This window comes from Schistocerca nitens, chromosome 4 (genome assembly GCF_023898315.1).
Source record: "Schistocerca nitens isolate TAMUIC-IGC-003100 chromosome 4, iqSchNite1.1, whole genome shotgun sequence".
In the NCBI taxonomy this organism is placed as follows: domain Eukaryota; kingdom Metazoa; phylum Arthropoda; class Insecta; order Orthoptera; family Acrididae; genus Schistocerca; species Schistocerca nitens.
Genome location: NC_064617.1, coordinates 494,216,941 through 494,241,309, shown reverse-complemented (window position 1 = coordinate 494,241,309; position 24,369 = coordinate 494,216,941). Strand labels below are relative to the sequence as shown.

At 37.6% G+C, this 24,369-nt stretch overlaps 1 protein-coding gene across 5 annotated transcripts in view; it reads right to left on the bottom strand.

The window, feature by feature from the left end:
- Positions 1-15,875: 15,875 nt before the first annotated feature.
- The window catches only part of LOC126253019 (ninjurin-2-like), a 139,838-nt gene continuing 131,344 nt past the window's right edge, over positions 15,876-24,369 (bottom strand). The window contains exon 3 of one of the 5 annotated variants that reach the window (XM_049954076.1): positions 15,876-16,422. In XM_049954076.1, the coding sequence (XP_049810033.1) occupies positions 16,219-16,422 (204 nt within the window). In that variant the 3' untranslated portion in view covers positions 15,876-16,218. Of the gene's footprint in view, positions 16,423-16,444; positions 18,877-24,369 lie in introns of those variants that run through there. The other 4 variants (XM_049954079.1, XM_049954081.1, XM_049954080.1 and 1 more) reach the window with 4 other exon arrangements.

The following is a 24,369-nucleotide window of genomic DNA, read 5'->3' as shown; positions in this document are numbered from 1 at the left end:
TTTTATACCATACTTGGCTGGTTTAGAGGGCATATACTGGGTGAAGATGCATCTTCCACCGAATGGGACTAGCTGTTCGTCAACTGTGAGCGAATCATTGGGAATCATTGTATTTCTACACTTGTCAAGAAATAGTTCCCATACATAGCGAACAGCTGCAAGTTTGTCATCTGCAGATCGAGCTTCACGGGTACACCTATCATCAAATCTATCATTCTCCTTGTATCCTCGAATCTATTTACTGACATGGTGGCCTTATATGTATGATTTACCTTTTCATCCAAGAATAATTCTCTAATAGGGACATCCCAACTCTTCTCAACACCAGAAAGCAGTAAAAGACCAAGAAAACCCTCCATTTCAGCAAGCAAAACGTTTTCCCACGTTTTACCACGTAAAGCAGCCACTCTTCTGCCTTCAATATTTGTGCAGTTGATGATTTCCTCTAGTATTTCCTTGGAGGTGAAATAGTCCCAGGCATCCTTAGGTTTACTGGTTTTCAAACCACGGTGCCTTCTTTACGATATTATGGACAGGCGTACGAAAAGTTGCAGGAGGATCTAATTTCCAAATCGTTCCATTCCGACTAATGTATGTGTGGTCTTTTATACCTTTTTGTGATGGTTCTTCATTTTCAGACTCTGATGAAGTAATATTATCGGAAGTACTGTCATCTGCCTCAGTATTCACATCTGCAGGTTCATTAGCTGATTCTTCACTACTTGCATCTTCAAAAATATTTCCTTCCTCGCAAGAATCATCTTCTTCAAATCACTGACCCACAACACTTTTAAAATTAGCTGCATTTGCATGTACTGACTCTCTTGCCTTGCGTGTCGAAGCCATAGCAAAAGGCGTGCTCTCAAACAGCAGCTTGTGCAGCACTAAATGAGTCATACTCGTAACAATATGGGCCTTGTAGCAACAAACACACTACAGCAACAATGAGGCTGACAAGAGCAGCACAGGATAACAATACTATGCAATAATAAAACATTTGATAGCAAAAACATCAATAATACACCGACATCACCAATATGTGAAAGTAATGTGTATTATTTTTTAGTTATACTATTACTACTACAGCTACTGCTGCTGTTGGCACTCCTGTTGCTCGAAATACCACTACAGTTATTGTTGAATTAATAACTGCTACCAAACAAATGTTGAAGACAATATAGGCTAAAGAACATTTATAACCATGTGAGGGCTTCTGAAGCCCTGCTTATGCATTCACGGTGTATCGGTAAACGGATTGAATTATACAAAAAACTTAAAAAGGTATCTCGTTCAGACTTGATAGGAGGAATGTCACAGTGTTAGTGAAAGAGTACTGGAAAGCAGTTTGAAATCGAACAAAAAATTATATTATTTTTTTTTTAAAATGAAGACATACAAGAGCCTCGGAGGCCCTGTATATGCATCCTAGGGTTAAACACAGCCAAAACCTCTCAGACAAATAGAAGCTAAATGATGTCAAAGTTAGCGTAAGGAGGGCTATGTGTGAAGCGTTCAGTGAATTCGAAAGTAAAATTATATGTACCGACTTAACAGAAAACCCTAGGAAGTTCTGGTCTTACGTTACATCAGTAAATGGCTTGAAACAGCATATCCAGACACTCTGGGATGATTATGGCATTGAAACAGAGGATGACATGCGTAAAGCTGAAATGCTTAACACCTTTCTCCAAAGCTGTTTCACAGAGGAAGACCGCACTGCAGTTCCTTCTCTAAATCCTCGCACAAACGAAAAAATGGCTGACATCAAAATAAGTGTCCATGGAATAGAAAAGCAACTGTAATCACTCAACAGAGGAAACTCCACTGGACCTGACAGGATACCAATTCATTTCTACACAGAGTACGCGAAAGAACTTGCCCCCCTTCTGACAGCCGTGTACCGCAAGTCTCTAGAGGAACGGAAGGTTCCAAATGATTGGAAAAGAGCACAGGTAATCCCAGTCTTCAAGAAGGGTCATCGAGCGGATGCGCAAAACTATAGACCTATATCTCTGACGTTGATCTGTTGTAGAATTTTAGAACATGTTTTTTGCTCGAGTACCATGTCGTTTTTGGAAACCCAGAATCTACTCTGTAGGAATCAACATGGATTCCGGAAACAGTGATCGTGTGAGACCCAACTCGCTTTATTTGTTCATGAGACCCAGAAAATATTAGATACAGGCTCCCAGGTAGATGCTATTTTCCTTGACTTCCGGAAGGCGTTTGATACAGTTCCGCACTGTCGCCTGATAAACAAAGTAAGAGCCTACAGAATATTAGACCAGCTGTGTGGCTGGATTGAAGAGTTTTTAGCAAACAAAACACAGCATGTTGTTATCAATGGAGAGACGTCTACAGACGGTAAAGTAACCTCTGGCGTGCCACAGGGGAGTGTTATGGGACCATTGCTTTTCACAATATATATAAATGACCTAGTAGGTAGTGTCGGAAGTTCCATGCGACTTTTCGCGGATGATGCTGTAGTATACAGAGAAGTTGCAGCATTAGAAAATTGTAGCAAAATGCAGGAAGATCTGCAGCGGATAGGCACATGGTGCAGGGAGTGGCTACTGATCCTTAACATAGACAAATGTAATGTATTGCGAATACATAGAAAGAAGGATCCTTTATTGTATGATTATATGATAGTGGAACAAACACTGGTAGCAGTTACTTCTGTAAAATATCTGGGAGTATGCGTGCGGAACGATTTGAAGTGGAATGATCATATAAAATTAATTGTTGGTAAGGCGGGTACCAGGTTGAGATTCATTGGGAGAGTCCTTAGAAAATGTAGTCCATCAACAAAGGAGGTGGCTTACAAAACACTGGTTCAACCTATACTTGAGTATTGCTCATCAGTGTGGGATCCGTACCAGATCGGGTTGACAGAGGAGATAGAGAAGATCCAAAGAAGAGCGGTGGTTTTGTCACAGGGTTTTTTTGTAACTGTGGTAGCGTTATGGAGATGTTTAGCAAACTCAAGTGGCAGACTCTGCAAGAGAGGTGCTCTGCATTGCGGTGTAACTTGCTCGCCAGGTTTCGAGAGGGTGCGTTTCTGGATGAGGTATCGAATATATTGCTTCCCCCTACTTATACCTCCCAAGGAGATCACGAACGTAAAATTAGAGAGATTCGAGCGCGCACGGAGGCTTTCAGGCAGTCGTTCTTCCTGCGAACCATACGCGACTGGAACAGAAAAGGGAGGTAATGACGGTGGCACGTAAAGTGCCCTCCGCCACACACCGTTGGGTGACTTGCGGAGTATAAATGTAGATGTAGATGTAAATGGGGCACAGGAGGAATTATTGTTTGAATGCTTCTGAGTGTGCAGTAATAATTCTAAACTTGTGCTCATGACCTTATGTGAGCAACATGTAGGGGGTTGTAGTGCATTCCTAGAGTCATCATTTCAAGTCAGTTCTTGAAACTTCATTAACAGACTTTCTCAGAATAGTTTATGTCTACCACCAAGAGTCTTCCAGTTCAGTTCCTTCAACATCTCTGTGAAACTCTCCCATGGGTCAAAAAACCTGTGACCATTCGTCCTGCCATTATCTGTATCCATTCAATATCCCCTGTTAGTCCTGTTTGGTACAGGTCCCACACACTTGATCAATATTCTAGAACCAGCCATGTGAGTGATTTGCAGGCAATCTCCTTTGTAGACTGATTGAACTTCCCTGGTATTCTACCAATAAATCAAACTCTACCACCTGCTGTACCCACATCTGAGCCTATGTGACCATTCCACTTCATAACCCTACAAAGTGTTACACCCAAGATATTTGTATGAGTTGGCTGATTCCAACAGTCACTCATTGACATTATAGTTATAGGATAGCATATTTCTTTGTTTTGAGAAGTGCACAATTTTACATTTCTGTGCATTTAACCCTCAAGCAGGCACACCATTTTCTATAAGGCGAGCAGGTGCGTCGTGCACTTTGTACACATGTGAAGAATAGCTGTCTTTATATTACCAGGGTGAACATGTAAGAGCAGAATCACAGTTTAATCTCAGTTTAATTGCACAATGACAATGTAAATTTACATAAAATGCGCTGAAGCATTGTTTTATTAAACAATAATGAAATAAAGTTTCATTACATCATTCTGTTGCCACGGTCAAGAGTTACTGAGAAAGTAATGACCCACTCAAAGCAATAAACAGCACAGCTGCATAAGATCCCAGTCAACCACTTATTCGATTACTAATTATCTTGTAGACTACTCCCTCATTGTGGGACTGTGTTGCTGGCTCAGAATGTGGGTCATTTTTTTGCACGAATCATAATTTTTTTTCCACCTTGGTTGCTTTGTATTTTATATTACTGCTGCTCACTTGGATGTACACAGAGCAAAAAAAGTTTGCATAACCTTGGTTCCAAGAGTTCCAGAACCCATACAGAAAATTGGAATAGAGATCAACATAAACATCATTTCCGCTCTCTCTCTCTCTCTCTCTCTCTCTCTTTTTTTTAAGGAAGTTATGCAAGATGTGCACAATGGGAGAAGGAATAGTCATCCATGAAGATGAATGCCTTACCAATGTGCTGCCGATATGGTTGCACTGTCAGCTAGAGGATGGCATTCATGTATCGTACAGCCGTTACGGCACCTTCCATTACCATCAGCAGCATACGTCGCCCCACATAATGCCACCCCAAAACAGCAGGGAATCTCCACCTTTCTGCCTTTGCTGGACAGTGTTTCTAAGGTGTTCAGCCTGACCAGGTTGCCTCCAGACACGTCTCCGATAATTGTCTGGTTGAAGGCATATGCAACACTCATTGGTGAAGAGAACATGATGCCAATCCTGAGCGGTCCATTCAGCATGTTGTTGGACCCATTTGTACTACGCTGCATGGTGTTGTGGTTGCATAGATGGACCTCACTATGAACATTGGGAGTGAAGTTGTGTATCATGCAGCCTATCCTGCACAGTTTGAGTCATAACACAACAAGTTGTGGCTGCACAAAAGGTATTATTCAACATGGTGGCGTTGCACTCAGGGATCCTCCAAGCCATAATTCATAGGCAGCAGTCATCCACATCAGTAGTAGCCCTTGGGCAACCTGAGAGATGCACGTCATCAACAGTTCCTGTCTCTCTGTATCTCCTCCATGTCCAAACAACATTGTTTTGGTTCACTCCGAGACACCTGAACACTTCCCTTGTTGAGAGCCCTTCTTGGCACAAAGTAAAAATGTGGACATGATCAAACCATGGTATTGACCATCTAGGCATGGTTGAACTACAGACAACACGAGCCATGTGCCTACTTCCTGGCAGAATGACTGGAACTGATCAGCTGTTGGACCCCCTCCATCTAATAGGCACTGCTCATGCATGGTTGTTTACATCTTTGGGTGGGTTTAGTGACATATCTGAACAGTCAAAGAGACTGTGTCTGTGATACAATATCCACAGTCAACGTCTGTCTCAGGAGTTCTGGAAACCGGGGTGACGCAAAACTTTTTTTATGTGTGTATGACAACACACTTTCTCACTGTGTTAGCTGAAGCAATAAGGATGGAACAGAAGGAATAGGTATAGGCTTGCAACTATGAAAGCAAAATGGAACCACACAAAACTGTTTTATTTGTGGATGGCACCTCAAAAAAAATCTCCAGCCTCAAAAAGAATCTTAACTGCTCAGAAAAGAGCAGTCAGAATCATGTGTGGGGTTCCTCCACGAAACTCATGTAGAAAACGTTTCACACAGTTAGGTATACTGACCACAACATGTCAGTACATATACTCTCTGATGAATGTAGTTAATAAAGACTATGCTCAGTATGAAAAAAGTTCTTCATACCATAACTACAATACTGGAGGTAAAGATGATCTACATGTCGAACTAAAAAATTTATCATTTGTACAGAAGGGAGTAAAGTACACTACTATAAAGACTTTTAATGCATTGCCTAATTATATTAAATGTACAAGAGAAAATGAAATGCTGTTCAATGGTGCGTTAAAAAAATACCTGCTTGACCATCCACTGTAGTCCTTAGATGAATTCTTTTCCATAAGTAATGAACACCCTTAATAATAGATGTATTTAGTCTCTTAGTTATTAAATAGACGATACAATATTATGTCAATGTTATAGTCTTAATGTTATACTTATAATGTTATAGTGTGAATTGCTATACTAGTTAAATGACAGCTTGTAAATAAGAAAAAGTGATACTTATTAATATCTATATCATTGTATTATATTACTATTTTGTAGTATTAATTGAATTTGTACAATTGTATTGACACGTTCCACATCCAGGGGAATCACTCGCATTTAGGGATCCATGGAATACGCATACCAAATTAAAAAATATAAATAAATTATACATAGGCACGCCCACTTGAGTGTTAAAGCAAGTTTGCACCACTTTGAAATCTTACCAAGATCCAAATAAATAATTATACATCTGACGTCCTCTTGTACAATATCAACATTGGGCAATGTACAAAGTACTTCAGACCAAAATTACCTATCTACTCCTGCTTCAGCTAATAGAAATCTTGAAATATCCATAACTGTTTGGTTGTTTCTTGCAGTTGTACCATTTGCTTCATGTAAATATGGAGGACATGCATTTAAAATGATTCCTTTCTGTCTTATAAATTGATAAACATCTGGATTTAACATTTTGACTGCCATGTGGCCACTGCTGGCCACAGAAGAACTGCACCACATGCCTGATGCAAATGCCTCATGCCTCATGCCTAATGTGTGTGCCTGGCCTGGCAGTGAAACAACCATGTGGCAGTCAATGTGTTCAGTATTCCTACCAGTTCTCACATCTCAGTTTATTTATAGGTTTACCAGTTGTATTTTCAATTTCATTAACATATTCCTCAAAACAGTGATAAACTTGATTTTTAGATTTGCTAGTGTAGACTCTAGTTACTTTACCACAGTCATCCATAAAACTGAAAAAGTATCTTTCCCTATGCAAACTGTGAGTTGAGTGCACTCATTCAAATTAGTATGAATAATCTCTAATGTTTCTTTGCTTTGCTTCTATTCTTCTAAAGGCAAATTTTGCAATTTATTTCCAGTACAAACTTTACACTTCATAAACTCTGATTCTAAATTTTTTGGCAATCCAATTGCTAACTGAACTTTGCACAGTGTATTCAAATTGTTAAAATTTACATGTCCAAGTGTATGTGCCATTTGTTCTTTACTGACATTCTTTCTGTTCTTACTATTTATATTAATCTCTTTCTTGTAAATTCTACTTGTTTCGTACAGTCTATCTTCTTTCACATCAGTTGTAAGTTTATGAAAAAGTTTTGAGAAATTGACTTCAGATACAATTTTATGTTTTTCTGTCACTTTAGCATAGCTAATCATATTACTGTCCATGTATTTGATGTAAAATATTTTTTTTATTTCAGTCAAAATCATGTCATCATAAACTGGAAAATATAACTAATCATATTTCTTATTTCTGTAGGTTACAGAACTTTCTTGCGTGCAATTTTTACATCCACAGAATCTTTTAAAATATGTACTCAGAAAAATACTTGCCTTTATTAACAATATGATCTCCGAAACCACTGTTTAATAACCAGCTAAACTGTACATGGTTACCTGGTAATAATAATATTACATGCCATCATGGCTTGTGCCTCCATTACAAAGCTGCTCATGCCACTTTCATTCTGTTAGTATCCTCTGCTTCCTGGATGATGACTGCCTCTTGAACAACAGTACTTTACTGCTCGTCTTGACCACATATCAGCTGTTGTTACCACCACTACGCTGTATGTTTTGCCTGTGTTGCCAACTGCCGAAACTACCTCCTCAGAAATGTCAACCACATGTCCACAAATCTCTGCTTGTGCTTGACAGGCAATAGTTCCCTAGAAATGTTCTGATTTGGCACACCACAAAAATAACTGCTCTTAGAAGGAGAATCAGCATTGGTCGTATTTTTTTGTTTTATTATCCGCAAAATCGATTTTCGGTCACTTAGTGACCATCCTCAGTGCTATAATATACAATTAAAATTGGTAGGCACTGGTATCAACAAGCTTAGAGCGATCACATAAACTGAGATTTACGTGATCGCTCTAAGCTTGTTGATACCAGTGCCTACCAATTTTAATTGTATATTATAGCACTGAGGATGGTCACTAAGTGACCGAAAATTGATTTTGCGGATAATAAAACAAAAAAATACAACCAATGCTGATTCTCCTTCTAATTATATCCATTAATCCATTATCTGGTCGTGGTGCACAGAACACTCCATGGAGTCGCCAATCAATAACTGCTCTTGGTAGCTCATAATGGTTGTCCTTTCAGCATGAAATACAATGGATTTTGCAACTTCACTTCCATCCTTGTCTTACAAATCCATCATTTGAATTTCATTTTTAACTTATAATATTTGACTGTCTGACCTTCTTCTTTCAAATGTTGTTCATGTCCCCAATATAGCTGAAAGATTCTGGCAAGGTTTTCACTATGCAGTTTTGCCTCTCCTTTTTCACCACTTCTGGGCCTGCTAATTTTAATTCGTTCACTGTTCTTATAAAAATCTGAAGAATGTTGCTGTGTCACTATAGCCTTTTAACCACAGTTTGTCCAACTTCTTTCTGCAAACAATTTCCAGTGCTGTTGATTCCATGGAGTATAGTTTGTTGAACTTTTTCATTATCTGAAATGCAGTTTCCTTATCACTCACTAATTTCAGCTGCTTGTTTGAAATTGCTCCATATATGTAGTTCATTGTGGTCAGATTCTCTTTTTGTTAAATATCCTCCTTGTCCATGCTTGTTTTTCCTCTCTAAGCCACTGTATAGCATTTATTCGTTGTTAGATATATTTACATTCATAGTTCCCAGTTTCCAAAGTTTTCTCTTCAAACACTGGTATCTTATTGTCAACCGTGTCCAATTTCACAAACAACACTTTTAAACTAACAGTCTTCTTTTCAGCTCATAACCAATCACTAACTTTCAAAATAAGAATTTTCTTTTTACTTAATAACTGAAAATTGCTACTATGTTAACAATATTTATTAACAAGAAGTTAAATACAATTTACATCTTTCTTTACACAGTGACGCATTCACAGCATGGAGCTCACTGATTGTTGTACATAAAAATACATTCATTGTTGAGAGCCCTCTCAACACTGTTGGTCCTATCTATATAGTGTACATGTATCACACACCAGCATCATTATTTGGCACTTGTCTCATCATTATTTACAGTGTATTTTTGTGATTACAGAGCTGAAATTAAATTGACTAGGGCTAATGGGAATAAGCAGCTTTTCTTGCAGAGATCCAAGAGTCTGATTTTATTGTCTTTCACACTGTATTTGCATTTGTTACTTGACTGTGTAATTATCACTTTGCTGTTTTAGGTATACTTATTCCCATTCTGTAATATCACTTCAGTTTCATACACACTCGCTTGTATATACTATTGCTACGTTGGTCGACCATTTCCAGAGTCCATAATTTCCTTGTAACAAACTTTTTGGAAATGAGAATAAACTGTCACTTAATTGTCATTTGTTTTATACAGACATTCTTTATTTTTTATAATTTTCATTTATATTCTGGTTTTATATTTATGCTTCCCATAAATACCACCATAATATTTTTATTTAAAATAAATATTTTACTTTGGACATAATGAGTTTTGCAACTGTAATCTGGGCATAACAGTTCGTGGAAATGTTTTGGTTTTAAAATGTAGTGACCACTAGAAAGAATATCATAGTACACACCCACTAATTGATTTTTTTGAACAATTTCCTTTAACTTTATATTAAAATAGTACATCATTATGAGGTCATTACTTTTTTTACAGTAAATACTGATCTACTCTAGAGCTTCATTAGGTTGCTCTCAGACATCAGAATCTCCATCCAGTTCAGCTCCAGACTGCTGTTGTAGAATTAAAGTTTGATTATGTCTTTAAGAAATATATATAAAAAAACACCTTTAGGTATCTCTGCTGGCTTTACTCCCATCCAGGATTTACCCTTCTTGCAGATACTTTTATTCCATCCTAAATGAGTGTTATAGTTTTGTTCCCCTTAAATAGTAATAGTGCTCTGACCCTTCTTTCATATTAATATCGTTTTTGAATGCTTGAACTGAAAGTGCCGTGCAGAGGGGGTGGGGGGGTTCATGACATCTTTAAGAGATGTCTTCCAGTCAGCAACATGTACATCTGATCAAAGTTAGTAGCTAGTTCCAAAATTTCTGGTAATGTCATAATAATTACTGACATTAAAGATAATACTTTTTGAATTTACTTCCTTTTCAGTCTGGCTAAATATGTGATTGTGGTGAGTAGATGAATGGCTGACAACTGGAAAAATAAGGTTGGCATGTTTGATGTTTTGTGGAGAATTTTGAGCAAACAAAATACTTCAGATTATGGATACTTTCTGGTTTTTTATTGCACAGCCCATGAAAAATTTATGATGAAATTTGACATGGACCTTTGGAGAATTCATTTTCTAATGGTGTATAACAAAACACATTTTCCTTGTTTTGGGAACCATGGGAGGGTTAATCACAAACAGTGAAATTGTAAAAGTAAAGTTGTCTTAAGTAATATGAAGACTGATCACAAAGCTTAGGGAGAATCAAATTCTTTTAGCAATCAAAGCTCATTATTCTCCCCATTTCTATTTCACTGCAAAGTGGTTTGTAAAAAACATCTGCTTTCAGTTTATGTCAATTTGGCTTCTGCAAGGGAAGAAATACCACCACTGCTGTTCTTTCAATTGTGAATGAAGTAATAACAGCCTTTGAGAATAAAAATAAAGCCTCAGTTCTTTTATGTGATTTAAGTAAGGCATTTGACTGCATTTCTCATGATATCTTACTTGCTAAACTCAAATTCTATGGTGTACAAGACTCTGCACTGGCAGTAATTGAATCATACCTAAACAACAGGAAGCAGTTTCCCTCTGTCAGAAACAAAGACTCACAATTGCTAGAAGTTAGGACAGGAGTCCCACATGGTTCTGTCCTTGGGGCCCTTCTTTTTTACAACTGCAGTCAATGATTTACCCCATTGTGTCCCCAATACTGTTATTTGTTATGCTGATGGCACAACTTTGCTTGCTCAGCATGAGAACATATCAGTTCTGCAAGATACGATGCAAGATGGCCTGGAAGCAACACTAAATTGGTTCTCATCAAATACACTGCTTTGCAATCCTGATAAAAACCAACAGATTATACTAGGATTGTCAAAAGAGGTAGAGGTGAAAGCAGTTAAAATTCTAGGAATTCATGTAGACTAAGTTAACATGGAAAACATACATCAACCATACCTGCACAAAACTGTCTCGAGTTACGTATTTAATGTGGAAACTGAGAAGCTTGGTGACAAAAGAATATTTAAGAGTTATTTATTTTGGACTCTTTCAGTCACATATAGAGTACAGATTGCTGATATGGGGACACTCTCTTCTCATCACTGAAGTTCTAAAAATTCAGAAGGAAGTGATACAGGCAATGAGCAATTCTGATAGATCAGAGCACTGCCGGCCACTGTTCATTCAGCTGACAATATGAACAGTTATTAATCTTTATATATACATCTCAGCATTGTATGCAAAAAATAATATAGCAGATTTTGAAATCAGGGAAAACATACACCACCATAATACCAGAGGCAAAACGAAATTAGACATACCTAGGCACAGGTTGACAAGAACAGGGAATTCCCATCTAATCAATAGTCTAAAAATATTTAATAAACTTCCATTTTCTTCTTGGTCAGCTCACATAAGTAGCTTCAGGAGCAAGCTACTAAACTGGTTACTAATCAATCCTTTTTACAATATAACAGAATTTATGAGTATAAAATCAATTGACATTAATTTTAAGGATTTCATTATGTGATGTCACTGAATGTATTTATCTTGATGGTATGGTGTATGTTACCATCTATGGTCACTATTTGCAGTGCTCATTTAGCTTTAAGGTATTATTCAAAGAAAATGTTATATGATATCCATATAAGTTGCCTATTCCACCTCAGGTGGTCAATGGTGAATAAAGAATTTGAATCTGAATCTGTACAAGCTTGGTCTTTGACTTGTCTTTCTCTTTGAGATCTCAGATATGTATCAGTTGCTATTGTTTTGGTTGTTGTTAGGATTTAACATCTACTGGAACTGTATCAGAAATATAATGAAGTCTGGAACTTCATACAAATTTCAAAGTCACTTTTATAACAGAAATTACAGCTACTGGAACTTGTATTATGTTCTAAACTGTGTAGCTCAAAGTGCACTCTTTCAACACATATAAAAGTTAATACTGGAAAAGTTGAATTTAATGGGTTTTGGAAATAAGCAACTCACATGACATTTCCTAGTAAGACTTTAGCAGTATTCATAGCTTAGACAGATGAGGTGTGTACCAATTAGTTATGTATCCTTTCCTGTTATTCTTTGAACATGGCCTCTTGGTATTTGAGGTAGAACATGGCTATCATAGCATGTAAGCAATTTTCATATTCCCATTCATAATGTAGCTCCAGATCATATCTGAGATTTGTTATGTGTATGCCATACACATCTACATCTACATTTACACTCCGCAAGCCACCCAACGGTGTGTGGCGGAGGGCACTTTACATGCCACTGTCATTACCTCCCTTTTCTGTTCCAGTCGCGTATGGTTCGCGGGAAGAACAACTGTCTGAAAGCCTCCGTGCGCGCTCGAATCTCTCTAATTTTACATTCGTGATCTCCTTGGGAGGTATAAGTAGGGGGAAGCAATATATTCGATACCTCATCCAGAAACGCACCCTCTCGAAACCTGGCGAGCAAGCTACACCGCAATGCAGAGTGCCTCTCTTGCAGAGTCTGCCACTTGAGTATGCTAAACATTTCCGTAACGCTATCACGGTTACCAAATAACCCTGTCACGAAACGCGCCGCTCTTCTTTGGATCTTCTCTATCTCCTCCGTCAACCCGATCTGGTACGGATCCCACACTGTTGAGCAATACTCAAGTATAGGTCGAACGAGTGTTTTGTAAGCCACCTCCTTTGTTGATGGACTACATTTTCTAAGGACTCTCCCAATGAATCTCAACCTGGTACCCGCCTTACCAACAATTAATTTTATATGATCATTCCACTTCAAATCATTCCGCACGCATACCCCCAGATATTTTACAGAAGTAACTGCTACCACTGTTTGTTCCACTATCATATAATCATACAATAAAGGATCCTTCTTTCTATGTATTTGCAATACATTACATTTGTCTATGTTAAGGATCAGTAGCCACTCCCTGCATCATGTGCCTATCTGCTGCAGATCTTCCTGCATTTTGCTACAATTTTCTAATGCTACAACTTCTCTGTATACTACTGCATCATCCGCAAAAAGCCACATGGAGCTTCCGACACTATCTAATAGGTCATTTATATATATTGTGAAAAGCAATGGTCCCATAACACTCCCCTGTGGCACGCCAGAGGTTACTTTAACGTCTGTAGACGTCTCTCCATTGATAACAACATGCTGTGTTTTGTTTGCTAAAAACTCTTCAATCCAGCCACACAGCTGGTCTGATATTCTGTAGGCTCTTACTTTGTTTATCAGGCAACAGTGCGGAACTGTATCGAACGCCTTCCGGAAGTCAAGGAAAATAGCATCTACCTGGGAGCCTGTATCTAATATTTTCTGGGTCTCATGAACAAATAAAGCGAGTTGGGTCTCACACGATCGCTGTTTCTGGAATCCATGTTGATTCCTACAGAGTAGATTCTGGGTTTCCAAAAACGACATGATACTCGAGCAAAAAACATGTTCTAAAATTCTACAACAGATCGACATCAGAGATATAGGTCTATAGTTTTGCGCATCTGCTTGACGACCCTTCTTGAAGACTGGGGCTACCTGTGCTCTTTTCCAATCATTTGGAACCTTCCGTTCCTCTAGAGACTTGCGGTACACGGCTGTCAGAAGGGGGGCAAGTTCTTTCGCGTACTCTGTGTAGAAACGAATTGGTATCCTGTCAGGTCCAGTGGAGTTTCCTCTGTTGAGTGATTCCAGTTGCTTTTCTATTCCTTGGACACTTATTTCGATGTCAGCCATTTTTTCGTTTGTGCGAGGATTTAGAGAAGGAACTGCAGTGCGGTCTTCCTCTGTGAAACAGCTTTGGAAAAAGGTGTTTAGTATTTCAGCTTTACGGGTGTCATCCTCTGTTTCAATGCCATAATCATCCCAGAGTGTCTGGATATGCTGTTTTGAGCCACTTACTGATTTAACATAAGACCAGAACTTCCTAGGATTTTCTGTTAAGTGGGTACATATAATTTTACTTTCGAATTCACTGAACGCTTCACGCATAGCCCTCCTTACGCTAACTTTGACATCGTTTAGGTTCTGTTTGTCTGAGAGGTTTTGGCTGTGTTTAAACTTGGAGTGAAGCTCTCTTTGCTTTCGCAGTAGCTTCCTAACTTTGTTGTTGAACCACGGTGGTTTTTTCCTGTCCCTCACAGTTTTACTCGGCACGTACCTGTCTAAAACGCATTTTACAATTGCCTTAAACTTTTTCCATAAACACTCAACATTGTCAGTGTCAGAACAGAAATTTTCGTTTTGATCTGTTAGGTAGTCTGAAATCTGCCTTCTATTACTCTTGCTAAACAGATAAACCTTCCTCCCTTTTTTTATATTCCTATTAACTTCCATATTCAGGGATGCTGCATCGGCCTTATGATCACTGATTCCCTGTTCTGCACTTACAGAGTTGAAAAGTCTCATTGTCCTGGATTAAGCCTCATGTTTGTGAATATTTCCAACTCCAGGCAGTTTTATGATTAGGCCATCATGACCAGATTGCAAGGCCTTACTTATATTTGAAGTGAGTCTCATGTTGATGTTTAGTGGTGGAAAAATTATGAGTGTGGGTAATATTGTCAATCTGGAAGTCTGGTAGTGAGGAGGTAGACATTGTAGAGGGCTTGTACATTTTGGAGAGTTTTAGTGATGGAGAAGTGCACTTTATTTTGTCAAAAAATTGAGATATAATATTGGTGATCATAACTTACCTTCAAGAGCCAAATTGTGTAGGACTGCTGACAGACACAAATAAAAGTAAAAGTAATATATTTCCCAGCTTTTGGAACTAATAGCTCCTGCCTCAGTGTCATCTTTTCTGTATATCACTTTCCTTATCTTATTTTGATCTACCGTTCCACAGTCATTGCTCTCTGCATCATAACATGTTCAAATCTCTCTGCATATATACAGTAGAATGAGGCTATTGCATTTGGTGTTATGGATAGAATGAACTTTGAAATTTATTTTCTAGAGCACATTTAAGGCAAAAAATTCGCAGAAAATTTAATATATGATTCTGTCCACTACATTCAGAACAACTTATGATGGTACCTTGATATTATACTGAAATATTGTGCCATTTTGACCTCCATATGCCTATTTAGAATATACTGAGAGCTGTAAATGACCCTTTTCTTCAAAACATTCATGGGAGGTACTTTAATCTGAGTTCTACCACATATTTAAGGTCATAACATGTCAATAAAGACGACATAATTATAGCATTTTTCAGATATGTTTAGTATTTTAAACTGTCAATAAGTCCTGCTCTCACTGAAAAAAATAAAGAACACACACCATACAAAAAATATTTTTAAATTTATTTTGTTTTTATAGTATATGATCAATTGTCAGCTACTAAATTTGAAAGAGTAAGTGTGGTGTTGAATCAAAAGTGTTTCTTACAGAGATTAAAATTTTAAGACACAAATTTTATCCAACATCAACACAAGAAACCTATGGTAACATTGCAAACTAAACACTATAAATATATTATTCCCATATATCTTGCTTTTCGTTGCAGAATCCATATATTTTCTTCGTGAAAACATATGTGATACACTGTGCTTATCTTACTTTTACATTTGAAAATAGTTCAATAAAAATAAATATTTGTAATTTACATCATTAACAACTGGTAAAAGTAGTCTACTGATCATGTAGTCATTGTTCATAGCAAAAATTTAATGTTTTGTGGAGTGCTAAGCACCATCCTTCAATGCTCCATCCTTTTAAAGTATTGTTTCCATATATACATTCTTCACGCATCACAAAGTTTTTCAAAATAAAACACTGACTTTACAAATATCCATATTGCCACATTATGTTGAACTGCTGATAAGTATTTCAACTACATAGTGAAATTTCCTGTCGTGGAAGTCCCATTACTACTAATTAGTGGTGCATCAAATCCTCTGATAATAACATTGACTATTGTGGTCAATATATTTAAAGAAAGTGCTATATTGTTCCAGATTCTGCACCTTCTTTGCTGGCAGCCAGTGTTGATACTATAGGTTGCAGTTAAGACAACATAAATTATAGCTTGTGTTGCCTGTAAAGAATGAAAATAAAATAAATAAATAACAAAACAAAATTGAAAATTAAAATAAGATTGAACAAAAGCAAAACATCTGTGAAATGGTGTGTTTATAGAATGAAAGAAATGATTCTTATATCTTTCTGAATAGAGAAGTTTTAACAGAAATATTATGTTAAATAAAGCTAAAGGAATGAAAGGAAAAAGTTTAACATCCTGTTAACACTGACAGAGAAGAAAAAATTATTTGGATGATTCAGTTATGACAGCTTGAAAGTGGGAAAAATATTTCTGAATTTGAAAAGAAAATCACCAAAGGATAATTTTAAGCTGTAGATTTTTTCATGTAGAAGTACGTTAAATGATGGATGGTAAACATGTATATAAAGAGCATAGGCCTATGCTTTAAGTATGTGCAAATGTGAATATTCAAGGAAACATTGTAGAGAATGGCAACTGTTTACTTCCCCATCAATATCACTCAGGTAATTGTGAAGACATAACAGTTGGTGGAATATGGTGGCTTGTATCCTTTCTTAAATGTTGTAATTAATCTATTCTTATTTCCAATATGTCTGTTGGTTATTCTTGGAATAGCAGAAAAATATTTTAAAGCATATGTTTTGTATTCTAGTATAACAAATAAGAGAAAGTCTATAAAGCCCAAAAAAGGAATACTAGGTAACGTAAATGAAAAACAGAACTCAGTAATAAAACAGTCATTATTAATAATAAATGTGTGGTCTGCCAAAGCACGTACTAGTAAATTCATCTGCTGCATCAACTAAAATATATAACAACCCTTAAAAACTTGTTAACAAACAGAGTAAAAATTTCAAAGTCAGCTTGTTTTTGATGAAGATTATCCAAGTTTCTGTCACTGCAAATACACTCTGTTAAGGTACCAGAAACTCAGGTAACTGAATGACAGACTGCAAGTAACTAAGATAGTCCGCAGACCTGTACTGCAGAGAGGACTTTTTTCATTCTCTGTCATACAGAAAAACATCAACTTACAGCTGTTGTAAACAATAACTGTACATCTTGGTATGTCATATTATACAAGGTTTGTAATAATATTTTCTCGCTTCCAACATGTGAACACCTTACCTTTGTTTCTATTTGCCATCTCATCATGAATAACCTACTATAACAATTTCATTTATTAATTTATATTGCATCTGAATACCCCATTCCATTTGATGGGCAATGTGGAAATGCCCTTTATCACCTCAGCCAGCTTTCATTTATGTTTATCACTTGAAATCAGTTTAGTAATTTCCCCGTGATAAAATTATTGAAAGTTGTCCATTGTGAATCTCTCTCTCTCTCTCTCTCTCTCTCTCTCTCTCTCTCTCTCTCTCTCTCTCTCCCTGTGTGTGTGTGTGTGTGTGTGAGAGAGAGAGAGAGAGAGAGAGAGAGAAAGAGAGAGAGAGAGGGAGTTTGTAATACTAAATAACAAAGGCAAAAAGTGCTAAAATCCATTATCATAAATATAATTACAGGAAAGTAGTGGTTGTCAGAGTGGGAGAATGGTCAAGAATCGTCTATTTTCTTGAGAGGCCTAGGAAGTGAAGTAGCAAAGTTGTCAGGTTGATACTTATTTTATCTGCAAGTCTTTTATCAAAGGTAATGCACCTGTCAATAAAACACAAAATCTAATACACAGTCACTTTCAAAAATGTCTGTTAGTTTCTAAGTTTAATCAGCTACCTGACAGTTTAGAGAATTCAGATCACATCTCATGTTTTATCTTTAAGTAAATAGTGTTCATTGCTTCAAATAATACATCCTGCATTGTTGTAACAATCATACCCAGTTAGTAAATTTTCATTACTGATTGTTCAGTTTCCCCTTTAAGCATGGTTACGGGAAGTATAAATAAGGTTTAATATGTAAAATGGAACTGAGATCTTGCATGGAACAATTCAGTTATTTTTCACAATTAAACATAATTTTGTACAAATTGATACATCATGTTATATGAACACTAGAAGGGAAGATGATATTATCTCATAAAATGTTTCATCTATTCACTGCAACATTAGAAAAATTAGGTGAGTAGCTAAATATGTCTCATTTTTCACTTCTGTTATGACCAAATTACATCATACATATAATTTCATATATACTTAACAATATTAAATAATTTAAAAAGTAAAAACACTGAATCGAAATCATTCTTTTGTACATATCATTTGTAAAACTCCACTATTTCTGCACATCGTCACACTTCATGTTTATGGTGTCAGTATTTTGATGCAGTTTTGACAATTCTTGATCACTTTAAACAGAGTTATTTCTTTGTATGGTTGGATCTAGTCCAAAGCTCATCTTTATTGTATTTGTTACACAGGAACCCATAACAAATGCCAAGCAAATGTGGTTAATTACAGCAGCAGTGTAGTGCCTGCCAGGATCATTGATGTTAAGTCTCAGCAGAACGAGTGTGAGTGAGCCAGCAAGCACCTGTAGTAAAGCAAAGCTGCTTAGTTGGTACAGATTATACCACACAAATATGTACCATAGCAATGAAACAAGTAATTGTAATATTCCAGTGCCTAGAAAAACAGATCTCTGTAATACCTGCAATCACATTCTTCAACACATTTCTTAAAATGCTGCCAGACCCTTATACGCACATCAAAAAAAGTTTTGCATCACCCCAGTTCCCAGAACTCCTGAGCTAGACATTGGCTGTGGATATTGTATTGGAGACACAGTCTCTTTGACTGTTCAGAGATGTCACTAAACCGGCCCAAAGATGTAAACAACCATGCATGAGCTTGCCTATTAGACGGAGGGGGTCCAACAGTCGATCAGTTCCAGTCATTCCGCCAGGAAGTAGGTACACGGCTCGTGTTGTCTGTAGTTCAACCATGCCTAGATGGTCAATACCATGGTTCTATTGCATCCACATTGTCACTTTGTGCCAGGAAGGGCTCTCAACAAGGGAAGTGTTCAGGTGTCTCGGAGTGAATCAAAACAATGTTTCCAGAAGAGCACTTGCCCGTGAAAGGCAAAGGTCCAGAGTTCAAGTTGAGGTCCGGCACACAGTTTTAATCTGCCAGGAAGTGTCAAAACAATGTTGTTCAGACATGGAGGAGATACAAAGCGACAGGAACTGTCGATGACATGCCTAACTCAGGTCCCCCAAGGGCTATTACTGCAGTGGATGACTGCTACCTGTGGATTATGGCTCAGAGGAACCCTGACAGCAATGCCACCATGTTGAATAATGCATTTCGTGCAGCCACAGTACATCATGTTACAACTCAAACTGTGAGCAACTCAAACTGTGATGCCCAACTTCACTCCCAACATCCATGGACAGTACAAATGAGCCCAACAACATGCCAAATGGACCACTCAGGATTGGTATCACATTCTCTTCACCGATGAGTGTCGCATATGCCTTCAACCAGACAATTGTCGAAGACGTGTTGGAGGCAACCCGGTCAGGCTGAACGCCTCAGACACACTGTCCAGGGAATGCAGCAAGGTGGAGGTTCCCTTCTGTTTTGGGGTGGCATTATGCGGGGCTGACGTACACCGCTGGTGGTCATGGAAGGCGCTGTAACGGCTGTATGATAAGTGAATGTCATCCTCCAACTGATAGTGCAACCATATTGGCAGCAAATTGATGAGGCATTCATCTTCATGGATGACAATTCGAACCCCCATCGTGCACATCTTGTGAATGATTTCCTTCAGGATAATGACATCACTCAACTAGAGTGGCCAGCATGTTCAGACATGAACCCTATTGAACATGCCTGGGATACATTGAAAAGGGATATCTATGGATGATGTGCCCCCCCCCCCCCCCCAACCACTCTGAGGGATCTACGCCTGATCAGCATTGAGGAGTGGGACAATCTGGACCAACAGTGACTTGATGAACTTGTGGATAGTATGCCACGATGAATACAGGCTTGCATCAATGCAACAGGACATGCTACTGGGTATTAGAGGTACCAGTGTGTACAGTAATCTGCACCACCACCTCTGAAGATCTCACTTTACGGTGGTACAACATGCAATGTGTGGTTTTCATGAGCAATAAAAAGGGCGGAAAAGATGTTTATGTTGATCTCTATTACAATTTTCAGTGTAGTTTCCAGAACTCCTGGAACCGAGGTGATGCAAAACTTTTTTTGATGTATGTATTATCATGCATGATTTCAAAAATGGTATGTTACCACACAATAGTGAATTGAGGGAAACAAGTGACAAGTTTAGATTGAGTTTGCTTTTGAGGAATGTTCAAAGAGCACAACTGTTAGTGCCCAATCTTCAAAAAGCAAAACTTTGGAGGACTGGTCCTACACATTCCTTTTAATTATTACACATGTCTGAGGGCATTTTAGACTTTATAATATTTTTTAAATGTTATTATATTCAATTATCAACATATTGATATTACCTGAGTCTACAGTATCGTACTGTATAAAATGTAAACCCTAATTTACACAGTCACTTCTGTTACGATAACGTCTGGATTATGGGGCACTCAAAACTGCGTGGTCATCAGTGCCTGACATCTGCTACAGGCAACAGGTAGGAGTAATATATGAGTGTAAGTTTTCATGGTCTGAGCCTTATTCAATTAATTTTTGGGTATATGATAACATCATGGGATAAAATATAAAGCAGGTGTTTTGTTTAGTGATGTAGCTAATCATCACCAGAGTGAATCTACATTCCAACAAGGTCCCCAGGAAGGCCAATCAACAGAAACAGCAATATTTGAATTGCTGAGAGAAGTGATCCAAAAATTTGATAGTGGTAAAAAAGTAACTGGCATATGCCTTGATCTGTCTAATGCTTTTGACATCATAGACCACACTCTATTGAGGCAGAAACTTGATAGTATTGATATCAGAGCTAACAACTGGTTTAGATCATATCTTACTGGCTGCAAGCAAGTAGTAGAAATACAGTTTCAAAAAGGTAATAAACCCACCAGACACTATTCTGATGATAAAGAAGTAAAGCATGGTGCACTGCAGGACTCAGTATTGGGTTCCATCCTATTTTGATATATGTAAATGACCTAGCAGTAATAGAATAGTGTCATAGCACTATTCATTTTGCAGATGACACAAGCATTTTATTCAGTGGGAAGACACTAGAAATGTACAGACAACACTATCTGTGACATGAACTTGTGTTGTGAACTGCTTCAGCCCAAATAAACTAATAATAAATAAAAGTAAAATGCAGTAAATGAAGCAGGCAAAAAGGAATACAAACGTCTCAAAAATGAGATCGACAGGAAGTGCAAAATGGCTAAGCAGGCATGGCTAGAGGACAAATGTAAGGCTGTAGAGGCTTATCTCACTAGGGGTAAGATAGATATAGCCTACAGGAAAATTAAAGAGACCTTCAGAGAAAAGAGAACCACTTGTATGAATATCAAAAGCTCAGATGGAAACCCAGTTCTAAGCAAAGAAGGGAAAGCAGAAAGGTGGAAGGAGTATATAGAGGGTCTATACAAGGGCGATGTACTTGACGACAATATTATGGAAATGGAAGAGGACGTGGATGAAGATGAAATGGAAGATTTAATACTACGTGAAGAGTTTGACAGAGCACTGAAAGACCTGAGTCGAAACAAGGCCCCTGGAGTAGACAACATTCCATTAGAACTACTGACAGCCTTGGGAGAGCCAGTCCAGACAAAACTCTACCATCTGGTGAGTAAAATGTATGAGACAGGTGAAATACCCTCAGACTTCAAGAAGAATATAATAATTCCAATCCCAAAGAAAGCAGGCATTGACAGATGTGAAAATTACCGAACTATCAGTTTAATAAGTCACGGCTGCAAAATACTAATGCGAATTCTTTACAGACAAATGGAAAAACTGATAGAACCTGACCTTGGGGAAGATCAGTTTGGATTCCGTAGAAATATGGGAACACGACTTATTTTAGAGGCTAGATTAAGAAAAGGCAAACCTACGTTTCTAGCATTTGTAGACTTAGAGAAAACTTTTGACAATGTTGACTGGAATACTCTCTTTCAAATTCTGAAGGTGGCAGGGGTAAAATACAGGGAGCGAAAGGCTATTTACAATTTATACAGAAACCAGACGGCCGTTATAAGAGTCGAGGGACATGAAAGGTAAGCAGTGGTTGGGAAGGGAGTAAGACAGGGTTGTAGCCTCTCCCTGATGCTATTCAATCTGTATATTGAGCAAGCAGTAAAGGGAATAAAAAAAAGTTCGGAGTAGGTACTAAAATCCATGGAGAAGAAATAAAAACTTTGAGGTTCGCCGATGACATTGTAATTCTGTCGGAGACAGCAAAGGACTTGAAAGACCAGTTGAATGGAATGGATCGTGTCTTGAAAAGGAGGGTATAAGATGAACATCAACAAAAGCAAAACGAGAATAATGGAATGTGGTCGAATTAAGTCGGGTGATGCTGAGGGAATTAGATTAGGAAATGAGACACTTAAAGTAGTAAAGGAATTTTGCTATTTGGGGAGCTAAATAACTGATGATGGTCAAAGTGGAGAGGATATAAAATGTAGACTGGCAATGGCAAGGAAAGCGTTTCTGAAGAAGAGAAATTTGTTAACATCGAGTACAGATTTAAGTGACAGGAAATCATTTCTGAAAGTATTTGTATGGAGTGTAGCCATGTATGGAAGTGAAACATGGACAATAAATGGTTTGGACAAGAAGAGAATAGAAGCTTTTGAAACGTGGTGCTACAGAAGAATGCTGAAGATTAGGTGGGTAGATCACATAACTAATGAGGAAGTATTGAATAGGATTGGGGAGAAGAGAAGTTTGTGGTACAACTTGACTAGAAGAAGGGATTGGTTGGTAGGACATGTGTTGAGGCATCAAGGGATCACCAGTTTAGTATTGGAGGGCAGCGTGGAGGGTAAAAATCGTAGAGGGAGACCAAGAGATGAATACACTAAGCAGATTCAGAAGGATGTAGGTTGCAGTAAGTACTGGGAGATGAAGAAGCTTGCACAGGATAGAGTAGCACGGAGAGCTGCATCAAACCAGTCTCAGGACTGAAGACCACAACAACAACAACAACAACAAATAAAAGTAAAACAGTAGCATTAAATTTTCATAATGTCAGGGCAAACAGTGAAGAGGATATAAAAATGCAGTTATCAGACACAGATATTGCAAGTGTAGCTAATAAGACAACCTTTGATGGGATACTCACTTTGATAGCATATTTGAGAAGCAAAGCATGATTTGCTGTTTAATGAGAGTGCTTGGAAACTGTTATTATAAGGACTGTCTAATGGCATTTTCTAATGCTACTATACATTCTATTCTGAAGTATGGGATCACTTTCTGGGGTAACTCACCATCCTGCCTAAACCTCTTCAGCATGCAAAAAAGGATATTAAGAATCAGGGCTGGAAAAGAAAGGAATAAAGTCTGCAGACCACTATTTAAAAGGATGGGTATTCTTTCTCTTCCATGTATTTACACTTTCAAAAGTGCAATGTACATTAAGAAGTATGCCGTAACAAATCCTAGTGTCATCCTGAAAAATGAAAATCTGCATCAACATAGCACAACACAGTAAACAGATTTTCACATGCACCAAATAAAAATCAGTTTGTGTTAAAAAGTAACATCACACTATGGCTGAATTATTTACAATTAGTTGCCAATATAAATTAAAGTAATATGTGATCTTAAAAAAAATTAAAGCAGAATTAAAATAATGTCTGTTAATGCATTGTTTCTACAGTCTGGAAGAGTTCCTCCAAAATCTTTGAGACCCAAAGAAAATTAATGTTACATGTATACACAACATTATTTATCACTTTCAAATTATTGTGTAAATATGACTACCAATTTGAAGCATGTACAGACTGTAATCATTAATATTAGTTTATTCATATTTTCAGTTGTAATTTTCCAGGTGAAATGGTTTAATCATAAGCCAGAGCTAATAAAAGGTATTCATTAA